Raw genomic sequence first — 16452 nt, 5'->3', positions numbered from 1 at the left:
CCTCCCGGCCGCCAGGCGGCGCTGTGGCACTGCGGTGAGGCGGGCGCTGAGGCGCAGCATGGCGGCGCGCTGAGGGCTGAGGCGCGATCATGGCCCAGCCGCCGCCGTTCCCTGCCCGCCTCCCGCCGCCCTTCCGCGCCTTCCCGCCGCCCTTCCCCGGCCCCACCGTCCGCCCAGCGCCCTTCGCCGTGGGACCGGCGGCACCCCCGCCTTTCTTCTTGCCGCCGCCGCCACCTGCGGGTGAGGGGGGACCGCGCTTCCCGCCGGGCGTCCCTTACTTGGCGACCCCGCCGCGGGCAGCGGCCGAGGAGGAGGCGGTGCAGCGGCAGCAGGATGAGCTGTGGCTGTCGCAGTTCCTCGGCCGTCGCCGCGCCGCTCCCCCGCCGCCACCGCCGCCCGCCGCCGCCAGCCCCAGCAGCGCCCGGGCCGTGGCGGTGGCGGCGCTGGGGAGGGTGGCCCGGGTGACAGCGCTCTGCCGGGCCCTGCGGCGCAGCGAGGAGCAGGGCGACGAGTCGGGCTGGGACCGGGCGCGGGAGGAGGCGGAGGAGGTGCTGCGGGAGCTGCGGGAGGTCGTGCGGCCCCTGCGAGAGCCCGGGTACGGCGAGGCGCTGCGCAGGAAGGCCGAGAGGGCGAGGAAGAGGAGGTTGCGCCTGCAGCGGAGGAAGCACGAAGCCAGGGCGGCCAAGGAGGAGGAGGCGGCTCGGGCCGCGGAGCGGGAGGCCAAGATTGACCAGTGGCGGGCTAAGTGCATCCAGGAGGTGGAGGAGAAGAATCGGGTACGGTACCGATCTCCTGGTCCTGCCTCTCCCCGGGGCTCCAGGGCAGCGCGGTGGGGCCGGGGTGACCTGCCCGTAATGGGGTCACGGCAGGCTGTGCCTTCCCCACACCTGGCTTTGACCCCCGCGGTTCAGTGAATGCCACCGAGGTGCTGCATGACTTCAGCATGCTCAAAGACGTGCTGTTTCCACGGCCTGCAGCCCTGCTTCTTCCTTAAAAGTCTTGGTGGGCATCTCGGTTTTGCCATCCTCGTATTCTAGGCCTTGACATGCAGTTTGAGTTTAAGTTGTTCCTGAACTCCTGGAGGTTTTCCTCTCTGGTCCCAAGTGTCAGCCTTGTCCACACAGTTCATAGCTACCCTGTGGTGGTCAGTGCTGTTTCAGTATCCATCAGCCTTGTCTCCTGCTTTCAGCCTTCCAAAGCTTGTGATTTGCAAGCTTTTGATCTCATCGGGAAGTAAAACATCCCCAAAGCAAAAAACCCCACCTCAAATTAGACTTGTTGGGAAGTGCTGTAGGCACCTTTCTGTTGGTTTTTGGCTAAAGAGCTCCCATTCTGCTGGTCTGCTGCTGGGATGGTCCAGAGCAGCTGCTGGGGAAGGGTTTGTGGTAAGTCTGTGGCAGGTAATGGTCTTTAATTGCAGGACTGTGGAATTGGGATGGTTTCTGTTTATTGTTAAATGCGTTCCCTAAATTTCTGTGGTTAAAGGCTCTCAGGCTTTCATAATTCATAAACCATTTAGGAAGTGTTCAAAAACGTGTGGATGTGGCACTTGGGGACATGGTTTAGTGGTGAACATTGTGGAGGTGGTGGGTTGACAGTTGGACTTGATGATCTTTTCTAACCTTAACAATTCCATGATTCTGTGATTTAGCCCAAATTTATGAGTCCCATGGCATTCTTTTTTGTTTCCTGAAGACTGTGGTGTTTTAGCCTTTTTTTCATAAAAAGGCAAGGCTGCCTGGTTGACTTGACTTGTTGCTGTTACTATGAAGTCACTCTGCTCTCCAGTGCTTTGCTAATCTTTGTAAATACCATTTGATTTGTGTATTTGAGGGATATTTCACACATCTTGTCTATTTTTTTTCCTTCCTTCCTTTCCTAGGAACGAGAGCTGAAGGCTGCTGCTGACAGTGTGCTGTCTGAAGTCCGGAAGAAACAAGCAGACACAAAGAGGATGATGGACGTCCTGCGCGGGTTGGAAAAGCTTCGGAAACTGAGGAAAGAGGCTGCTGCCAGGAAAGGTGAATTACGAGATTGGTCCCAGTTTTTTTAATTACACACACAGGAAATAAGATGAGGGTGCCCTGTGCTGACTAGCAAGGTGCAGCTTCGAAAAGCTGTGTCTTTATTGTGATTTTAATTACAAGAATAGCTACGAAATGCTGAATTCAGTGGTTGTGTTCCTATGTTTCTGAGCTCTTTCTAGGAGAAGGATTATTCCAATAAGAATTCCATCTGTTAACAAGGTTAAGCTCATGTTCCTCTGAAATTTTGCCAGCTCTGCTCTCAAGTCTGATAACAACCCCCCTTCTGAATCTGAAAACTTAAAATCACTTCTCTTTCTGTTCAGGTGTTTGTCCACCCCCCTCAGCAGATGAAGCATTTGAAAATCAAGTGGAGAGTCTCAAAACATTGCTCAAAACTCGCACGGAGCTGTATGAAGCTGAGGAAAGAGCATTAAGGGTTATGCTGGAGGGAGAGCAGGAGGAGGAAAGGAAGAGGGAAATGGAGAAAAAACAGAAGAAGGAAAGGGAGAAACTACTACAGCAGAAACTGGAAATGGATTCCAAGCTGTTTGGAGATCCAGGTAAATTCTGCCTGCTGTTCTTAACTGTGTTTTTCAACACCACATACTCATCTCACAGACACTGGATTTGAAATGCAGGCACAGATCTAGTTGGGAAAGGAATCATCCACTGGAGTAATTTATGGTCTGAGAATAGGGGGTAAATATAGTGCTGTTAACACCTGTGGTGTAAGAGAACTGTGGAGCTCTTTGACATGGACTGCAGCACATTTCGAGCTGGTTTCATAATGTTTTGCAAGAGGAGGTTGTAGATTAAACTGAAATGTGGATAAACAGAATAGTTTGAAGACTTCCAGAACCCAGTAGATGATTTAGTCTGGTGATTTGGTAAGTGTGACCTACGTAATCTGTAAAGATTCAGTGTCCATATGTTCCCCTTGTTTAGAGGGTGGATCAGGAAAAGTTTTGCTAGTCTTGGCTTTCCTCTGACAGCTGTGGTACAGACCAAGAGATGTGTAACATGTGAACAGTCCTTCATATATTACCTAGGGTCCTGGTTTCAGGTTACAGCTGGGCAGTAGCAAATTATTTGGCAAATTTGGGGCTACTGAGACTCACTAGAATGGAAAGTTTTTCTGGATTGTTAAACAATTTCTGTGTCTGTGTTTTCACAGCTGAATTCCCGCTCGCTCATCTACTGCAGCCTTTCAGAGACTACTACTTACAAGCTGAACATTCTGTAGCAGCTCTAATCCAGATCAGGTAAAACCAAAGAAAGTATTTTATTATCAGAGATTACAAACACTAGTTTTTGCAGTTGTAAATTCAGTGCCCCTTCTGGTTTGTTCACTTCCAGATATGGTTATGCAGTGGATTGTTCTGGTTTTTTCAAGTTTCTTTCCTGAGTCATATCCAGCAGCTGCCCCTGTGAGGCAGAGTACATTTCCATGCATAACCATTCCATTTAACACCAGAACATTTAATTTTCACATTTGTCTTTTGAAAAACAAGTTTAAAAGTACAATTATAGTGAATTCTGTATCGATCAGTAGCATCTGTGCAGGTATATAATAAATCTTGCCACCAAATTAATCCCAGCTCTCCTCTCAAACAACTTTCTCTCTGTTAAAGGCATGAATGGGATCAGTACTTGGTGCCAGCTGACCACCCTGAAGGAAGCTGCATCCCTCCAGGATGGGTTCTCCCGAGTCTCCCCACCAATGACACTTGGGCCACTGCTGTCAGATAATTTAGTCATAAATTATATTAACATTGGAGGATTGCTTCATTATAATTACATGTGTAAACATGAGAAGGTCCAAAGAAGAAGTCTTGTCCTCTCTTTCGGCAGGCAGGTACTGGAATGTCTTTACTGAAATGAGTTGAAGAAAAGTTTAAGAATTGTTTTTGCTGATTGACTGTGCAGGGAGATATCTGAGCAAGCCCAGAGCTGCCAGGCCTCTCATGGTGTGGAATTACAATCCCACTGTGAGTTCTTGTTAAATCTCAGCCTTAATAAAGGAACATTACTGACGGTGGTATTTGTGCCAGTATTAACATCCTATTTTTAGTGGCTTTTATCTTTATAAAGGATGATGAAAACTTCAGAAATAAAGAAATTTTTTTAAAAATAAGAGATCATTAGTAAACGTGTTTTTCTTCTTAAATAAAGCATGTCAGGCATCACTGTCAAAATAGTTCCTGTATTTTGGGTGTAGAGACAAACCTATTACAAGTTTAAAGAATTCTGAAGTACAAACAAGACAGGGTTTTTCAAGGCTGATTAAAGCAGCTGTTGACATTTTACTTTTGTGGACTAAAACTGATACCAAAACATGGAAAATATTCCCAGTTGTGCTGAAATAGGTCAGACAGCCATGTGAATAAATATAAATTTGATGAATAAGCCTGCTGGAAAAAAAAACCTAATAAAATCTGAAGTGTAAACTACTGTAAGTGTTTTGCCTATATAGATACTTTTTTATGGGGACATACCATGTTTGTAATATTTGATTAAAAAACACGGCTTTATTTTGTAAGTTGTTTTTTTTGTACAGAATAAATAGAGAAAAATGGATTTTTGGTTTTTTGTTTAAAGCATTTTCACGCCGAGGGAGAGATTTGTTTGACTACTTTGCATCAAGTACAAGTCCAGTGTGGAGAGAATTGTTGGGAAAAGCTTTGTGTGAAGGAACTTCTCACTCCTACAAGGTGACAGAAGCATCTGATGTCAAAGTTTTCTGTGTTCTGGACAGTTTGCTTGTAACTGTGACAGGCCATATGGATTTGGAGCTTTGCTGTTCTATGTAGATTGCTGTGGCTTCTTTCCAGAGCTGCAGTCCTTATTCTTGCTTAGCCCTAATGTGTGGGAATCGAGTTTATCTCGCCAGTGATTTGCCTCTTGGCGTCACAACAGTGCGTAATTCGTGTGTGTCATTGCCTAAATACAACACTTGGGCCTTATGTGTAGTGTTAGTACTGTCCTGGCTGAACCTTTGCACTGGTTTCTGTCAGTAAGAGCTCACAAACTAGTAGTTTCTGATAGAACATGAGTGCACAAGTTTGCAGTTGCTCACCTGTAGCACCCCAAAATACAGATTGACATGAAGTCCTCTGCAGGTGGGGTTCTGATTCACTCCTCCCTACATCTTCCCATCCCTAATGTCACTTCCAGCATCCCGTTACTCCAGACCCAAGGCTGAGTCAGATCCTGGGGAGTCTTCCCTGATGGAGATGCTCAAGTTCATATATAAAAATAAGAGCAACTGTGTAAAACCAATACAAACCAAACACTTTCAGTTCAGGCAGCTTAGTGACCAAAGGATGCTCTGCTTAAACAATTAGGCTCCTTATCCCATCAGCATGTCTGATGGAAAAGGCCAACCACTTAATCTACGATTATCTTAAAGCTGTCCAAGTCAGCTGCTTGTCTGACACTGCAGGAATTTAAAGAGCTGAGTAGATAAGGAGGCAGCAAAGCAGCAGCCCTGTTCTCTCAGTCCTGCAAGGAGAGCTTCATGAGTTCATCTGACGGTAAGGATAACTTCATATTGTTAATAAACACAGGGCTTGAAAATGCCAGGAGAGGATCTGCCTTTAGGTATGTTCTGTGGTTTGTTCTGTGTATTTGCTCCTGTCTAATGGCATCTGCATTAAAATGTTTAATAGCTTTAGTGAGGAAGTTGTTGAAGCCACAGATGGGGAGGAATGATTAAAATCTCAACTCATAAAATGCATGGACACAGGGTATTAATTTAAGAAGTGTGTGTTCAGATTTGCTTCTCATTTTTCCTAATATCATATTTCCCACTCTTTTTAAGTTTTAAAAACTTAGTGTAGCCTAGAAGAAGAGAGGGTTTGTCTGTGAGTTTCCAAGACTCATTTGTATCCTATTCTTCCCCTGGTCCTGGTACAGTTCAGGTTTCTCCTGCTGTTTAGGTACATCCTCCTCCTAATGTGAACTGGTTTGTGCAGTGGCCAATGTCTGTGATGTGAAAGTGGGCAGGAGAACATGAGGTCAGAGCCCTTGTAGGAGTGCCCTTCTGGTGGGAGTTGGTGTTTATGACTGACCCTCTTTTATTCTTCTCTAGTAGCATTTTTGTTGTCATTGCTCCTGCCCCAAAGTACTTTTCTAAACTGTGGCTTTGGGAATTAACACTTGTGGAAGCCTCTCTTAGAGGACAGTATTTATGCAGTGAAATACAGCAAGGTGCAGTAGTATTATCTCTTCATATTTTCTCCATTGTGACATGTGGCTTCAGACATGCTCACTACCCATCCCCATCCCTATCAGTAAAATTTACACCCCAGTGGGACCATTCTGGGTGACAGATGCTGCAACACTCCTTTCCTCAGCACCCTGGGATTTGGGGGAGAGGCAGTTTACAGCACAAGCTGCCGGGAGAGTCTGTCCCCCTTGCACACAGGAGCTGCTCAAGCAGTAGCTGAGGGAAGGTGGCTTTGCTTACAGATGTTTCCAGGCGTCACCTTTGTCAGTGCTGACGTGGGTTGTCCCTTAGGCTGAGCCCTCTTAGGCTGGAGCAGATGGCCTGGCTCCATGTGGGATCCTAACACGTTGCCTGTGTCGCATGTTAGTGGCAGGACATGTGCAGGAGCACAAAGCTTGTTAGGGGCTCTGCTTGTGCAGAGGTATTAAAGGCTCCTGGAATAAGCAGACAAAGTGACAACCCTGTTGTCATTCCGGTACGACCAGCTGAGTTGCACCAAGCAAATGTGCATATTGCTTGTGTGTATCACTCCCTGTTTGTGGCCTGGAAGCTCTTTGTGAGTCCTTTTGCCAACACAGGAAATGACCCTGAACCCCATCTCCCATTATAGACTCTTATTTTTGCATTAAACAGGCAGTTTTGTCATCCTTGTGTATATTCTTTTGCATATTTCCTTTTAGTGGAGTGTTTATCCTTGTTGTCATAGAAGCTGTTTGTTTTTAAAGGAAAAAATAATTGGGAAAAGCACTTAGGGATGTCACATACATATTTACTGTGTGACCTGAGGATGAGTGCTGAGGACTTTGGGATGAACAGGCACATGCTGCCAGAACCAGAACTCAGTGGAAGACTGGCTACCAGCTCCTAACAGTTTATAAGCTATAAAAAAAATTACTTTACACACTGCCATCACTGGGAAGCTGAAAGCTCAAGGCTTCATGCAGCAAGTAATGGCTTTTTACTAAATGGAGACATTTATAGAGACCTGATGGCAACACTATTGCAGTAATATTTTCCCTGACACCATTCCCAATTCACCAGCAGTATTTCTCTCCCCTGCAATTCCTGATCTAAAACCGTCACCACACTTAAAATGAATGCATGGTTCCTAAAAGCTAATCTTAAAAACTGCTTGTTTGACATCCCCCTAATTCCCAAGCTTCCCTGATGCACCAGTGTCCTTGCCTGGCTCCCAGTAAGCTGCTGCAGGGCTGGGAGGGATGTCCTCACCCCAGCTCCCTCGGGATGCTCTGTGTAATGGCTTAGCAGCACGAGGCTGTGTGCATGAGCTCTGTCACCACAGGTTGCACAGATAGGGGGGACCTGCAAGGTGTCCTTGGCTGTGATTTCTCTCTCTAAATGGAAAAAGTTTTCAGTCTGTTCCCAGCCTGGGGAAGAGAGCATGTGATGAGCACCAGAGGTAAAGGGAGAGACTGGAGGGATGGGAAGCAGCAGGGCACGTATGGAGGAGAAAAATGCATAGGATTTCTGCCAAAGGAAGCCATAAGCTTGGTCAGGTCCTGCTGGCTCAAACTGGGAGTAGCAAAGGTTAGTTCAGACAAAGCTTCTTGGTGTCAGTAAATAAGATTTTGCCAATCTGTTTTTACCCAGCTGGCACTTGAAACAGCTCACCTCTCTCTCCTTCCACCCAGCTTGAGAGATGCTAGTCCCACATTTTATAGTTTCTGTTTTCCTTCCCCCAGCAGCAAGAAATCAGACAGCAGCAATGAGCTACCTGGATGAAGTTCCCTTCCGGACATCCATGAGCCTCAATGGGGACTCAGAGGGAGAAATCACTTTAATCACTGTCCCAGACATTGAGCTCCCTGACTGCACCGACATCCTCATGAGCACCATGGTGAGTCCACACCCGGGTCACTGCTGGGGCATACTCAAAGGGATGTCAGCAGTTTTCTTAGGGAAGAAGGAAAGGGAAACCTCCTAACTGATCTCCTCTTCACTGGCTGGTTTGCAGCAGTATTGGGAGGACGTGAGGATGATTTGTGCTGTGTGGGAGAGACAATGGAGTTGGTTTGGAGTTGCTTTTTAAAAATCCTTTCCAAGCAGGAGGCTTAAGTCTTTCTGGAATAGGAGGACAAACTTCAGGCTCTGCTCCGGGTTTGTTTTCTGCTCTGGAGCTATCACTGTCTCATTTATTAATAATATTTATTAAATATTTACCAATAAATCTGCCAGCTATAATCAGGCAACACTACCTGTGCTGGCAGCATCTACATATTTTTATGTGTATATATATATTACTATATATATATATAAATATCCCGTATTTCTCCCTATTTGGGGATGATTTGATGCTCCCCTCTGAGGCCAAGCCATTGTGCTGCTGGTCCAGGCTGATCCTTCTGGAGGGATGTGGGGGTGTTTTCCTCAGGGAGGCTGATTTGGGTCCACAGCTGACCCAAGTGGCAGGAGCAGTAAAAACAGCATTCCTGGGCTGTGAATGTACTTGCCTGCCTGTCAGGAGGAGACCTTGTTTGGAGAGCTCTGGGACGGGCAAGGCTTGTTTGTTCCAGGAAAATCCTCAGATTTCAGTCACAAACACACTTATATTTTAAGCTGAACTATGTGGAAATGACAACTCTGTTTGGGGACCAGCCGAGCCCCTGGCGCCACTAGAGAATCCCATGGCTGGTCCTGCCCGAGGTGGCATCTTCCCCCTTGGCGGCTCCCTAGCCCATGTGCCTGAAGTGGTTCTGCCAAGTGCTGCTTAATGAGGGTCACTAACGAGCTCTGCCACCATCCTGGGGGCAGCCTGTGGCTGGATGCGGTGCCTCTCTGCAGCTGCCTAAAATTGGGATGAGCACATTTCCTGTCTCCACAGCAGAGTGACACTAACACCTTCAAGCATAAAACACTTTCCCGAACAATTATAGGTGCAACTCACAATAGTAATGACTTCACAGATGTTGTTTTCATGTATAAATTTGGGGATTCCTTATAGAGAAGAGGCTAGCACTGCCCAATCCTACAGCCAACCCTAATGCTCAGGAAGATAGTGATATGGGAAAGCTGCAGCCCTAAGGTGCCTCATGGAGTGCATGGTTTGCTCCAAGTCACCTGGTCTGGTTTCACATGTCCTCACCCGCTGCCTCTCGCTCTTCCACAGCACGACTTCTCACTGGAAAGGAAAGTGCTGTACTGGGTGGAAGTGGCCTCTCAGCAGCAAACCTCCCGGCACCGGATCACCTCCGAAGTTGTCCCCACGGCTCCCCCTTGCTGGCTGCTGCTGGTGGACCCTGCTGACAGCTACGGGGGGCGGGGGCGGGACGGGGCGGTGCGGCGCTCCATCAGCCTGAGCGCTGCCGACAGCTCCTACGGGCACGCCAAGGGCAGGGCGGCCCTGTCCGACACCGAGAGTGACACCTGGCACTCTGAGGAGGGTGAGTACTCGGATGATGAGTACTCCTCAACCTCTTGGGAAGAAAATGACAAGGATGAAGGGCTCCTCTCCAGGAGGAGAAGCTCTGGGAGAAGTGTGTCTTCACGTCCTGGCTTTTACCAGACCCGACCAAAGACATCGCCGGGGTTGCTGGAGCCCTCGCCAGAGAACAATGTGCACAGCCCAGCCAGCCCAGATCCCAGCAAGCAGAGAAGATCCATGGTGATATTTAACAACATGAAGAACGAGCTGGAAGCAGCTAGGAGGAAGCTGGCTGCCTTGGTGTATCCTTTGAACAGAGCTGCCACAGGGAGCAGGGGGATCCCAGTGCCACGGCTGCTCCCCCAGTGTCCTGGCACCAACCACAGCAGCAAGTATGGGCCAGATCCTGACGTGTCCCACCTGGGGACCTTTGTGCCAACTCCTCCAGCCACAGCCACGCCAATCCCTCCTATCAAGCAGCACAAGCCCACAGTGCCGGTGAGCAGCTTCCTTTGGTGGCCCTTTGTTCATTGCTGAGAGAGGAGGGAGGTGGAGGACATTGAATTTGTCTCATTTGGTGGGGGCTGGCAAGCAAAAAAGAACTGCAATGGGCCTTTGTAAACACTGGGCCCATGAGGAATTGCTGATGAGTTTTCATACGAAGTGAAGGAAGGGTTTAATTTTTTCACTGAGGTTGAAAGAAGCTTTCTGGGTGCACATTTAATTGCTCTGCCCTAACCATAACATCCTTGTTTTCCCCAACAAGCATGGTGTTATTTGATTTTCAATTGAAATACTAAAAAAAGAGTGAAATATAAGGGGTTTTGTCCTCTTTTTTCTACATTATCCCATTCTAACAGATATAAGTGGGTTTTATAGGGAGATGTCCCCTTACAGTCATTATGTCTTTTCTAGGAAACTTTGGACTTATAGTCCTACTAGAAATACAGATAATTTAGTGATAGAGACGGTGATGTGAAAGGATGGAGTAAATAATACTCTGTCCCCTTATATCTGAATTGCACCCTGTTTTTAAGAAATTGCATCCAATCCAGCTGCTTGAGAGATTTAGGAGATGAATTACTGAAAACCTGCAATAAAACCATCAGACACATGAATGACCAGGTTATTTATATACAGTTGCATTTGACATGGAGTAATTAAGGAAAGATTAAATGCCCGTGTGTATTTGTACATCACCCACCCTGAGCACTCTTCTCTGACCTGTATCTGTAGCTGAGCCTGGCTTTAATTAAGTCCAGTGTCATTTGATGCCCGTTTTATGTTCCTTGTATGGGAATTTTTCTCTTCTGGAGAGAACGAGGTAACCACCAGCATTCAAAAGCATTGCCTCAACCTGGGTTGTTTCACCTCATTCTGTGACCCAAAGCAGTAAGACCATGTGTTTTTTTCCTTGCAGTCCCTCAGCCCCTACACCTGCCTCCCCCCTGCTCCTGGACGGCCTCTCAGCTCCCACAGATCCCAGCCAGATTCCTCAGCTGACCTGCTCTCTGCACTGAGCCAAGAGGAGCGAGACCTCATCGAGCCTGTCATAGCCCTGGGCTACCCCACCCAGAAAGCCATCCTCACTCTCCAGAAGACGGGAAGACAAAGCTTAAGTCAGGTTGGTGGAGCTGGCACAGCACTGTGAGAAAATTTTGGTGAAGGAAAACTTGATTTTCATGGAGAAAGGGATGGCTGTCTTCTTTAGGGTGGATTTGTGATGACCTTGGCTTTCCCACTGTGGTGTCAGACCATAGTGGACAGGGTTTTCCATGAGATCACACTTTTGCTGTAATAAAATAGCAGTGAGTTGCCCTCAGCTTTTCAGCACAGAATCGCGGCTGGTTTCATTATCTGTTCAATCTGTTGTGTGAAGGACTGTGTCCTTTTGAGGTACAAATTTTGCCCCCATATATGGAAGCTTTTTGCACATGATTTTTCCAGGCTGTTGGATATGTGTGATTATTGCCATGGTTCATCCTGTCAGAGCAGGACTGTAGGAATACCTTGGAGATTTGGCTGGGCTCTCTCCAAAGCACAACTTCCCTGTGTTGGAGCAAGCAGGGAATCCATGCAAGCATTGCAGTGGTATCCCAGAGCTCTGTGCCCAAGGAACCCTCTATAATAACCTGGAATTTATTGCAAATACTTAACATGCAGCCTCTTCCTAACCACAGTATATGAGGACATCCCTGCCTGCTGTGCTGCATCCTCATTCCCAATGTCTCTGCTTGTCCAGATGAATTTCACAATGGTCAGGTGGGCTCAGAGTGCCTATGACATTAGGGTTGCTGTGGTCTCTGACTCCCTAGGCAAGCTGGGGGCTCAACCTGCCCATCCCAGCAGAAGATTTTAGAACTAAATTATCCAAGTAGCTCCTGCAGAGAGAGAAGGGGCTAAATCACAGCTGAACAAGAGGGACATCCAAGGGAGCAGGAGCAGATCCTGGCAGGGCATGAGCAGGAACAGCGCCGAGCAGCCACTGCTGGCTGCCAGTCTCCTTCCCATTCCCCTGGGAGCTGCCTCTGCTCTCTGGGCCAACTCTCACCCGCCTGGTTGGCGCACAGAGCTGCTCTGTAGTTGAGTCATCCTGCAGCTTCCGGCTCCCTCCTTACTCACCCCGGCTGGACCAGCTCCCCAGAGCTCACTAGTGTTCCAAGAGAGCTGAGGTGGGAAGGGAAGCTTTATGTCTTCAAGCCACAGAGTTTGATCTAGGCACGGAGAGATGGGCAGAGCCCAGTCCATGTTGTTTCATAGAGCCATGTGAGGGTGTCTTGTTTAAGCCAACAATTGCTGGCTTCAAAATGAAGAAACAGTGCATCATGTTAAGGATGGAGATGGGTACAATCTACTCCCTTCTGTATAAAAACCGGTACTCCCATTCCCTTGGAGAAGTGATTACTGCAGCAAAAGACAAGATCTGCCTTCCACCATGCCTTCTTCACCAGCAATTCCCATCTTTCCCATTTATGCCCAATGCAGCCAAGATAAAGCCTGGCCCTTCATGCATTGTCTTACAAGAACCAAACTACCAAATAAGTCTAAATCTTCCTAGAAAATATGTTCCAGCTGAAGTTAAAAAGAAGACCTGCGGGTGCTCTTTATTGTTTGCTGGTGATACGTGAGGTTTCGATGTTTGACAATGACAACTTTGACTGTGAGAATTGATTGAAGTACCAGATGGTTGCCAAAAATTGCTCAACTTCCTTGCAGTGTCAAGTGAAACTGGCAGAGCCCACCCTGGTACAGAAGGCAAGTCTGTGGCCTTCTTTAGAAGCAATGCTTTCCTAATTTGGGTGGAAGAACTTCTCCGAAAGGCTCAAGCAGGATTAGTTGCCCCAACATGCTGGAGGTTCATCATGCAGGATGTCATGGCCAAAAAGGCACCATTGCATTTTGATCAATGATCCTTGATAAATTCAAAATACATTGTTGATCCATGGAGCCCTCAATGTACACATGAGCTGAGACATGACAAAGGCTGCAGCTGGTCAGTGTTGAAAAAACTCTTTTTGTTTAGTCTTGAGGATATATATATATAGTATTTTAGTGGTAAAAAACATAGAGTTGACAAAGGCACTGATTTCATGTTGGGCTTGACCAGGCTGCCAGGCTGTCTGTGTTATGCTGTGGGTGAGTGGCTGTTCTGTCACAACAGGGGAAGAAAATACAGCAATGGTCTGGGGTTGTCATCAGCCTGGTAACAAGGGAAATAACAAGAGGTGAGGAATGCCAATGACCAGTGACTGTCTCCTTTCTGAGTTACTGGGCTCCTTAAGGCTGACATTTCTGAAAATCCCTACTCGACTGTTAAACCAAAATAGATCAACTCAATGTTTGAGAGACTTTTTTGTCTTTTTCATATGTTTTATGGCCTTTCACTGAGTCCTTCTCCTTGACTATGGCAGTGCTCGGGAGGGTGAAAGTCTGTGTGCAGGTGGATCTGGGGAGATATGAATCAGCTTCTCTGTGGTTGGAGAAGCTTTGGAGAGACCTGTGGGATGTTTTTATTCCCCCTGCTATTGTATAGCTCATTTGTTATTGCCTGCCCCATATGTTTTTGGACAGTGAGTGATTCTCGCCTTATTTAAAAGATTCTGCTGGGAATTGTGCTGTCAGTGCTCCAAGAACAACAACGAAAGACAAAAATAACTGTTTACTTTCAGTAATGACAGCACACAGGTCTCCCCTGGGGTGGGTTTTGCACTTGGACCCTGGAGCAAAACCAGGGGTGCCTGAACCCCGGCGCATCAAAGGGATGCGGGGTCAGCATCCCTTATATATATACATATATATATATATATATATATATATCCCACCGGGACAGCCTCTGCCTCACCCTGCAGCCTGGAGGCTGTCTCAGATGTTCACATGTTAGGTTTGCTCCTTGTCCTCCCTCCAGCTTGTTCCCATTCCCACTCTCTAAGGGTTAAGGGAGAGCGAGATGTTGTCTCCCGCTGGGAATCCTGCAGACAGACCACCCTGGCTGAGCATTAGATGAGAACTGGCAGGATGGTGGTGGCTCATGTCCTCCCCACGGTGTGTCCCTGGAAGGTGGCAAGGTGGGCTTCTGACTGCCATTGCTCCTTGTCCCTGCAAGGCTGGTTTAACCTGACTGTCTTCCTCTGCAGTTCCTGAGCTACCTGGGTGCCTGTGACCGGCTGCTGAAACAGGGCTATGAGGAAGGGCAGGTGGAGGAAGCCATGGAAATGTTCCAGTACTCGGAGAAAAAGGTCAGAATGGGATGGCACAGCCTGGGCCTTTGTGCTGTGTCCTCCAGGCTCTCTTTTTCAGTGGGCTTCATGCTTCCCTCTGCCTCCCCAGCTCCTCCTACAGCCTCATGAAGGATCAGACCTCTGGGGCAGTGTCACCATTAGGACCCCTAGGGGATGACACCTGCTCCTTCACTCTTCTCTGCCCTTTTTCTCACCCTGTTATGCAGCACAAAGTTCATTCAGCCCCTGCACAGAGAATCCCCTGTCCCAAGCCCACCAGCACTTATGCTCACTCCTGCCCTGCCAGTTCTCCCTTCTACCCCCAGGGAGGAGAACAATGGAGAACTGGGCATTTGTCTCCATCATCAGTGTCCCCCTGGGGGTAATGAAGAGCCTGTGGATGTAGAACTGTGTGAAATCTGGGCTGGCAGTGTTTGCTGAGATGCTGAGAGCCTGTAGGATTGCCGTGTCATTGCTCCTTAGGGCAGTGGCAGTGGGAGGGTGCTCCTCAGAGCAGTGTCAGGGAAGGGTTTATTTATTGAGGACACAGCTCTGGGTGATGTTGTGGCGCTGGGGCCCAGCCTGAGCAAGGGGTGGGGAGCAGAACAAATGAATTCCAGCTGTGCTCACTGCCATTCCCTGCTCTCTTTATAACACAGACAAACAATGCATGGAATTGATATAAACTTTATAAGGAATAAGTGAAGCTAGAGGCTGACTTTATTAAATATATCTTATTTAAGAAGTTTTAATGCTGTCAGGGATATGTGTGCCCTTGATCTGCTATCATGGTGATACAACCCAGCCAGATTTTCTGGCTGCAGCCTTGTTCCACAGCACGGCTTCTGCTGCAACCCAGTGATACATCCATCCATGATAACATCATTCCACTCTCTTCCTTCTTCCTCCAGGCAGCTGAATTCTTGCATCTGTTGGCTCAGTTTAATGATATGGGTTTCCAGCAAAACGAAATCAAAGAAGTTCTTTTGCTTTGTGGGAATCAGAGGGAGAGGGCGCTGGAAGAGCTTGTGATGAAAACCCACTGAGCAGCATCCTGGAGCAGTCACTGCTTCCCATCTCCAGACCAGTCCAGAAGGACTCAGGTGGTTCTGCTGCTCCATCCCCACCCCTGGAAGCACCAGACACCAACCTTCACAGCTCTGGCTTGGTGTCTCATTTTATGGACATCCATCATAAGAGTGTTTGTTATTCAGGCACCGACTTCATAGCAGGAATGTTTTTCTCCTCACCCACACATCCCCACCCTTGATCATCTCAGCTGTTCAGATTAGATGAAAGAAGATCCAAACTGCCTTCGGCTTAGATTTTTGCAAAACCCAAACCAAACCAGAGTGTTCTCCCTCCACCTGGGTGTCATGTTTTCAGCTCCAATCAAATGGGAATTCTTAAGAGATTATATAAATCAACAGAAGAAATTGTTTTCCTAAAAAATGAAGGCTCCTGCAGGAACATGTGTTGGTCCTGGCTTGGGAAGAGTCTCAGCTGACTTAGTCATGGTTGAATATTGTAATTGAAATCCACTTTGATCGCATTAGCCTCTCCTTTCAAACCAAAAATGTGAGAAAAATGTGCAGTTCCATGTGGGTAAGGAAAGAAAATAGACTGCCCTTGCTCTAAAATACATGAGGTTTATCCAGTGCAATGAAAAATGGTGGAGGCAAAGGTTTGTCCTCAGGCAACTTCATGAAATCAGAACAGAGAGATGGGGAACTGCTTGCTGCCCTCATGCTCTGCCCAAATCAGGAGCACTCAGGGAATGGTTACCTAAACTGTGAAGACAGTGGCTCCAAATGAAGTTAAGTGTGAATGTCAGCATCAGAAACATCTGGATGGCCAAGAGAATTTCTGTATGTAACTGAAGGACAGAGAATGGGAGATCCGGATCATTGCACAGGATGTGTGTCTTGGCTTGGCAGTGGAACAGTGGACAGTGTTTTCACATAAAGTATGTTATTTTCCTGTGAATTAGATACAGATGTAATTTCTTTGAGTAAAGATGCTTGGGGGGTTCTTCTGCAACATGTTTGTGTCCTTTTCTGTCAGGATGCCAACTGGCAAAACCCAGCAGAGAAAATC

General features: G+C 47.5%; 2 protein-coding genes across 7 annotated transcripts; both read left to right on the top strand.

Annotated features, from left to right (window-relative positions):
• Nucleotides 1–27: 27 nt before the first annotated feature.
• PDCD7 (programmed cell death 7) lies at nt 28–4990 on the top strand. Of its 2 annotated transcripts, XR_014854230.1 has the most exons (6): nt 28–776; nt 1883–2021; nt 2351–2587; nt 3202–3289; nt 3659–3882; nt 4626–4990. XR_014854230.1 is itself a non-coding variant. In XM_085070305.1 (5 exons), the coding sequence occupies exons 1-5, from the start codon at nt 90–92 to the stop codon at nt 3774–3776; spliced, it is 1269 nt and encodes a 422-aa protein (XP_084926431.1). In that variant the 5' UTR covers nt 28–89; the 3' UTR covers nt 3777–4604. The 2 variants fall into 2 exon arrangements, 1 of the variants encoding a protein (XP_084926431.1); XM_085070305.1 differs by lacking the exon at nt 4626–4990 and having other exon boundaries at nt 3659–4604.
• UBAP1L (ubiquitin associated protein 1 like) lies at nt 4624–16395 on the top strand. Of its 5 annotated transcripts, none has more exons than XM_085070300.1 (7): nt 4624–4738; nt 5470–5560; nt 7962–8113; nt 9383–10135; nt 11058–11261; nt 14272–14373; nt 15267–16395. In XM_085070300.1, exons 2-7 carry the CDS (start codon nt 5545–5547, stop codon nt 15399–15401), a joined length of 1362 nt encoding a protein of 453 aa, XP_084926426.1. In that variant the 5' UTR covers nt 4624–4738; nt 5470–5544; the 3' UTR covers nt 15402–16395. The 5 variants fall into 5 exon arrangements, with proteins under 5 accessions (XP_084926426.1, XP_084926425.1, XP_084926427.1 ...); XM_085070299.1 differs by having other exon boundaries at nt 7959–8113; XM_085070301.1 differs by lacking the exon at nt 5470–5560 and having other exon boundaries at nt 4626–4738; nt 7959–8113.
• The last annotated feature ends 57 nt before the right edge of the window (nt 16396–16452 follow it).

Source organism: Lichenostomus cassidix, chromosome 10, assembly GCF_008360975.1.
Source record: "Lichenostomus cassidix isolate B80296 chromosome 10, HeHo_3.0, whole genome shotgun sequence".
NCBI lineage: Eukaryota > Metazoa > Chordata > Aves > Passeriformes > Meliphagidae > Lichenostomus > Lichenostomus cassidix.
Note: the sequence above shows the minus strand (reverse complement) of the source record. Positions and strands in the feature narration are given on the sequence as shown.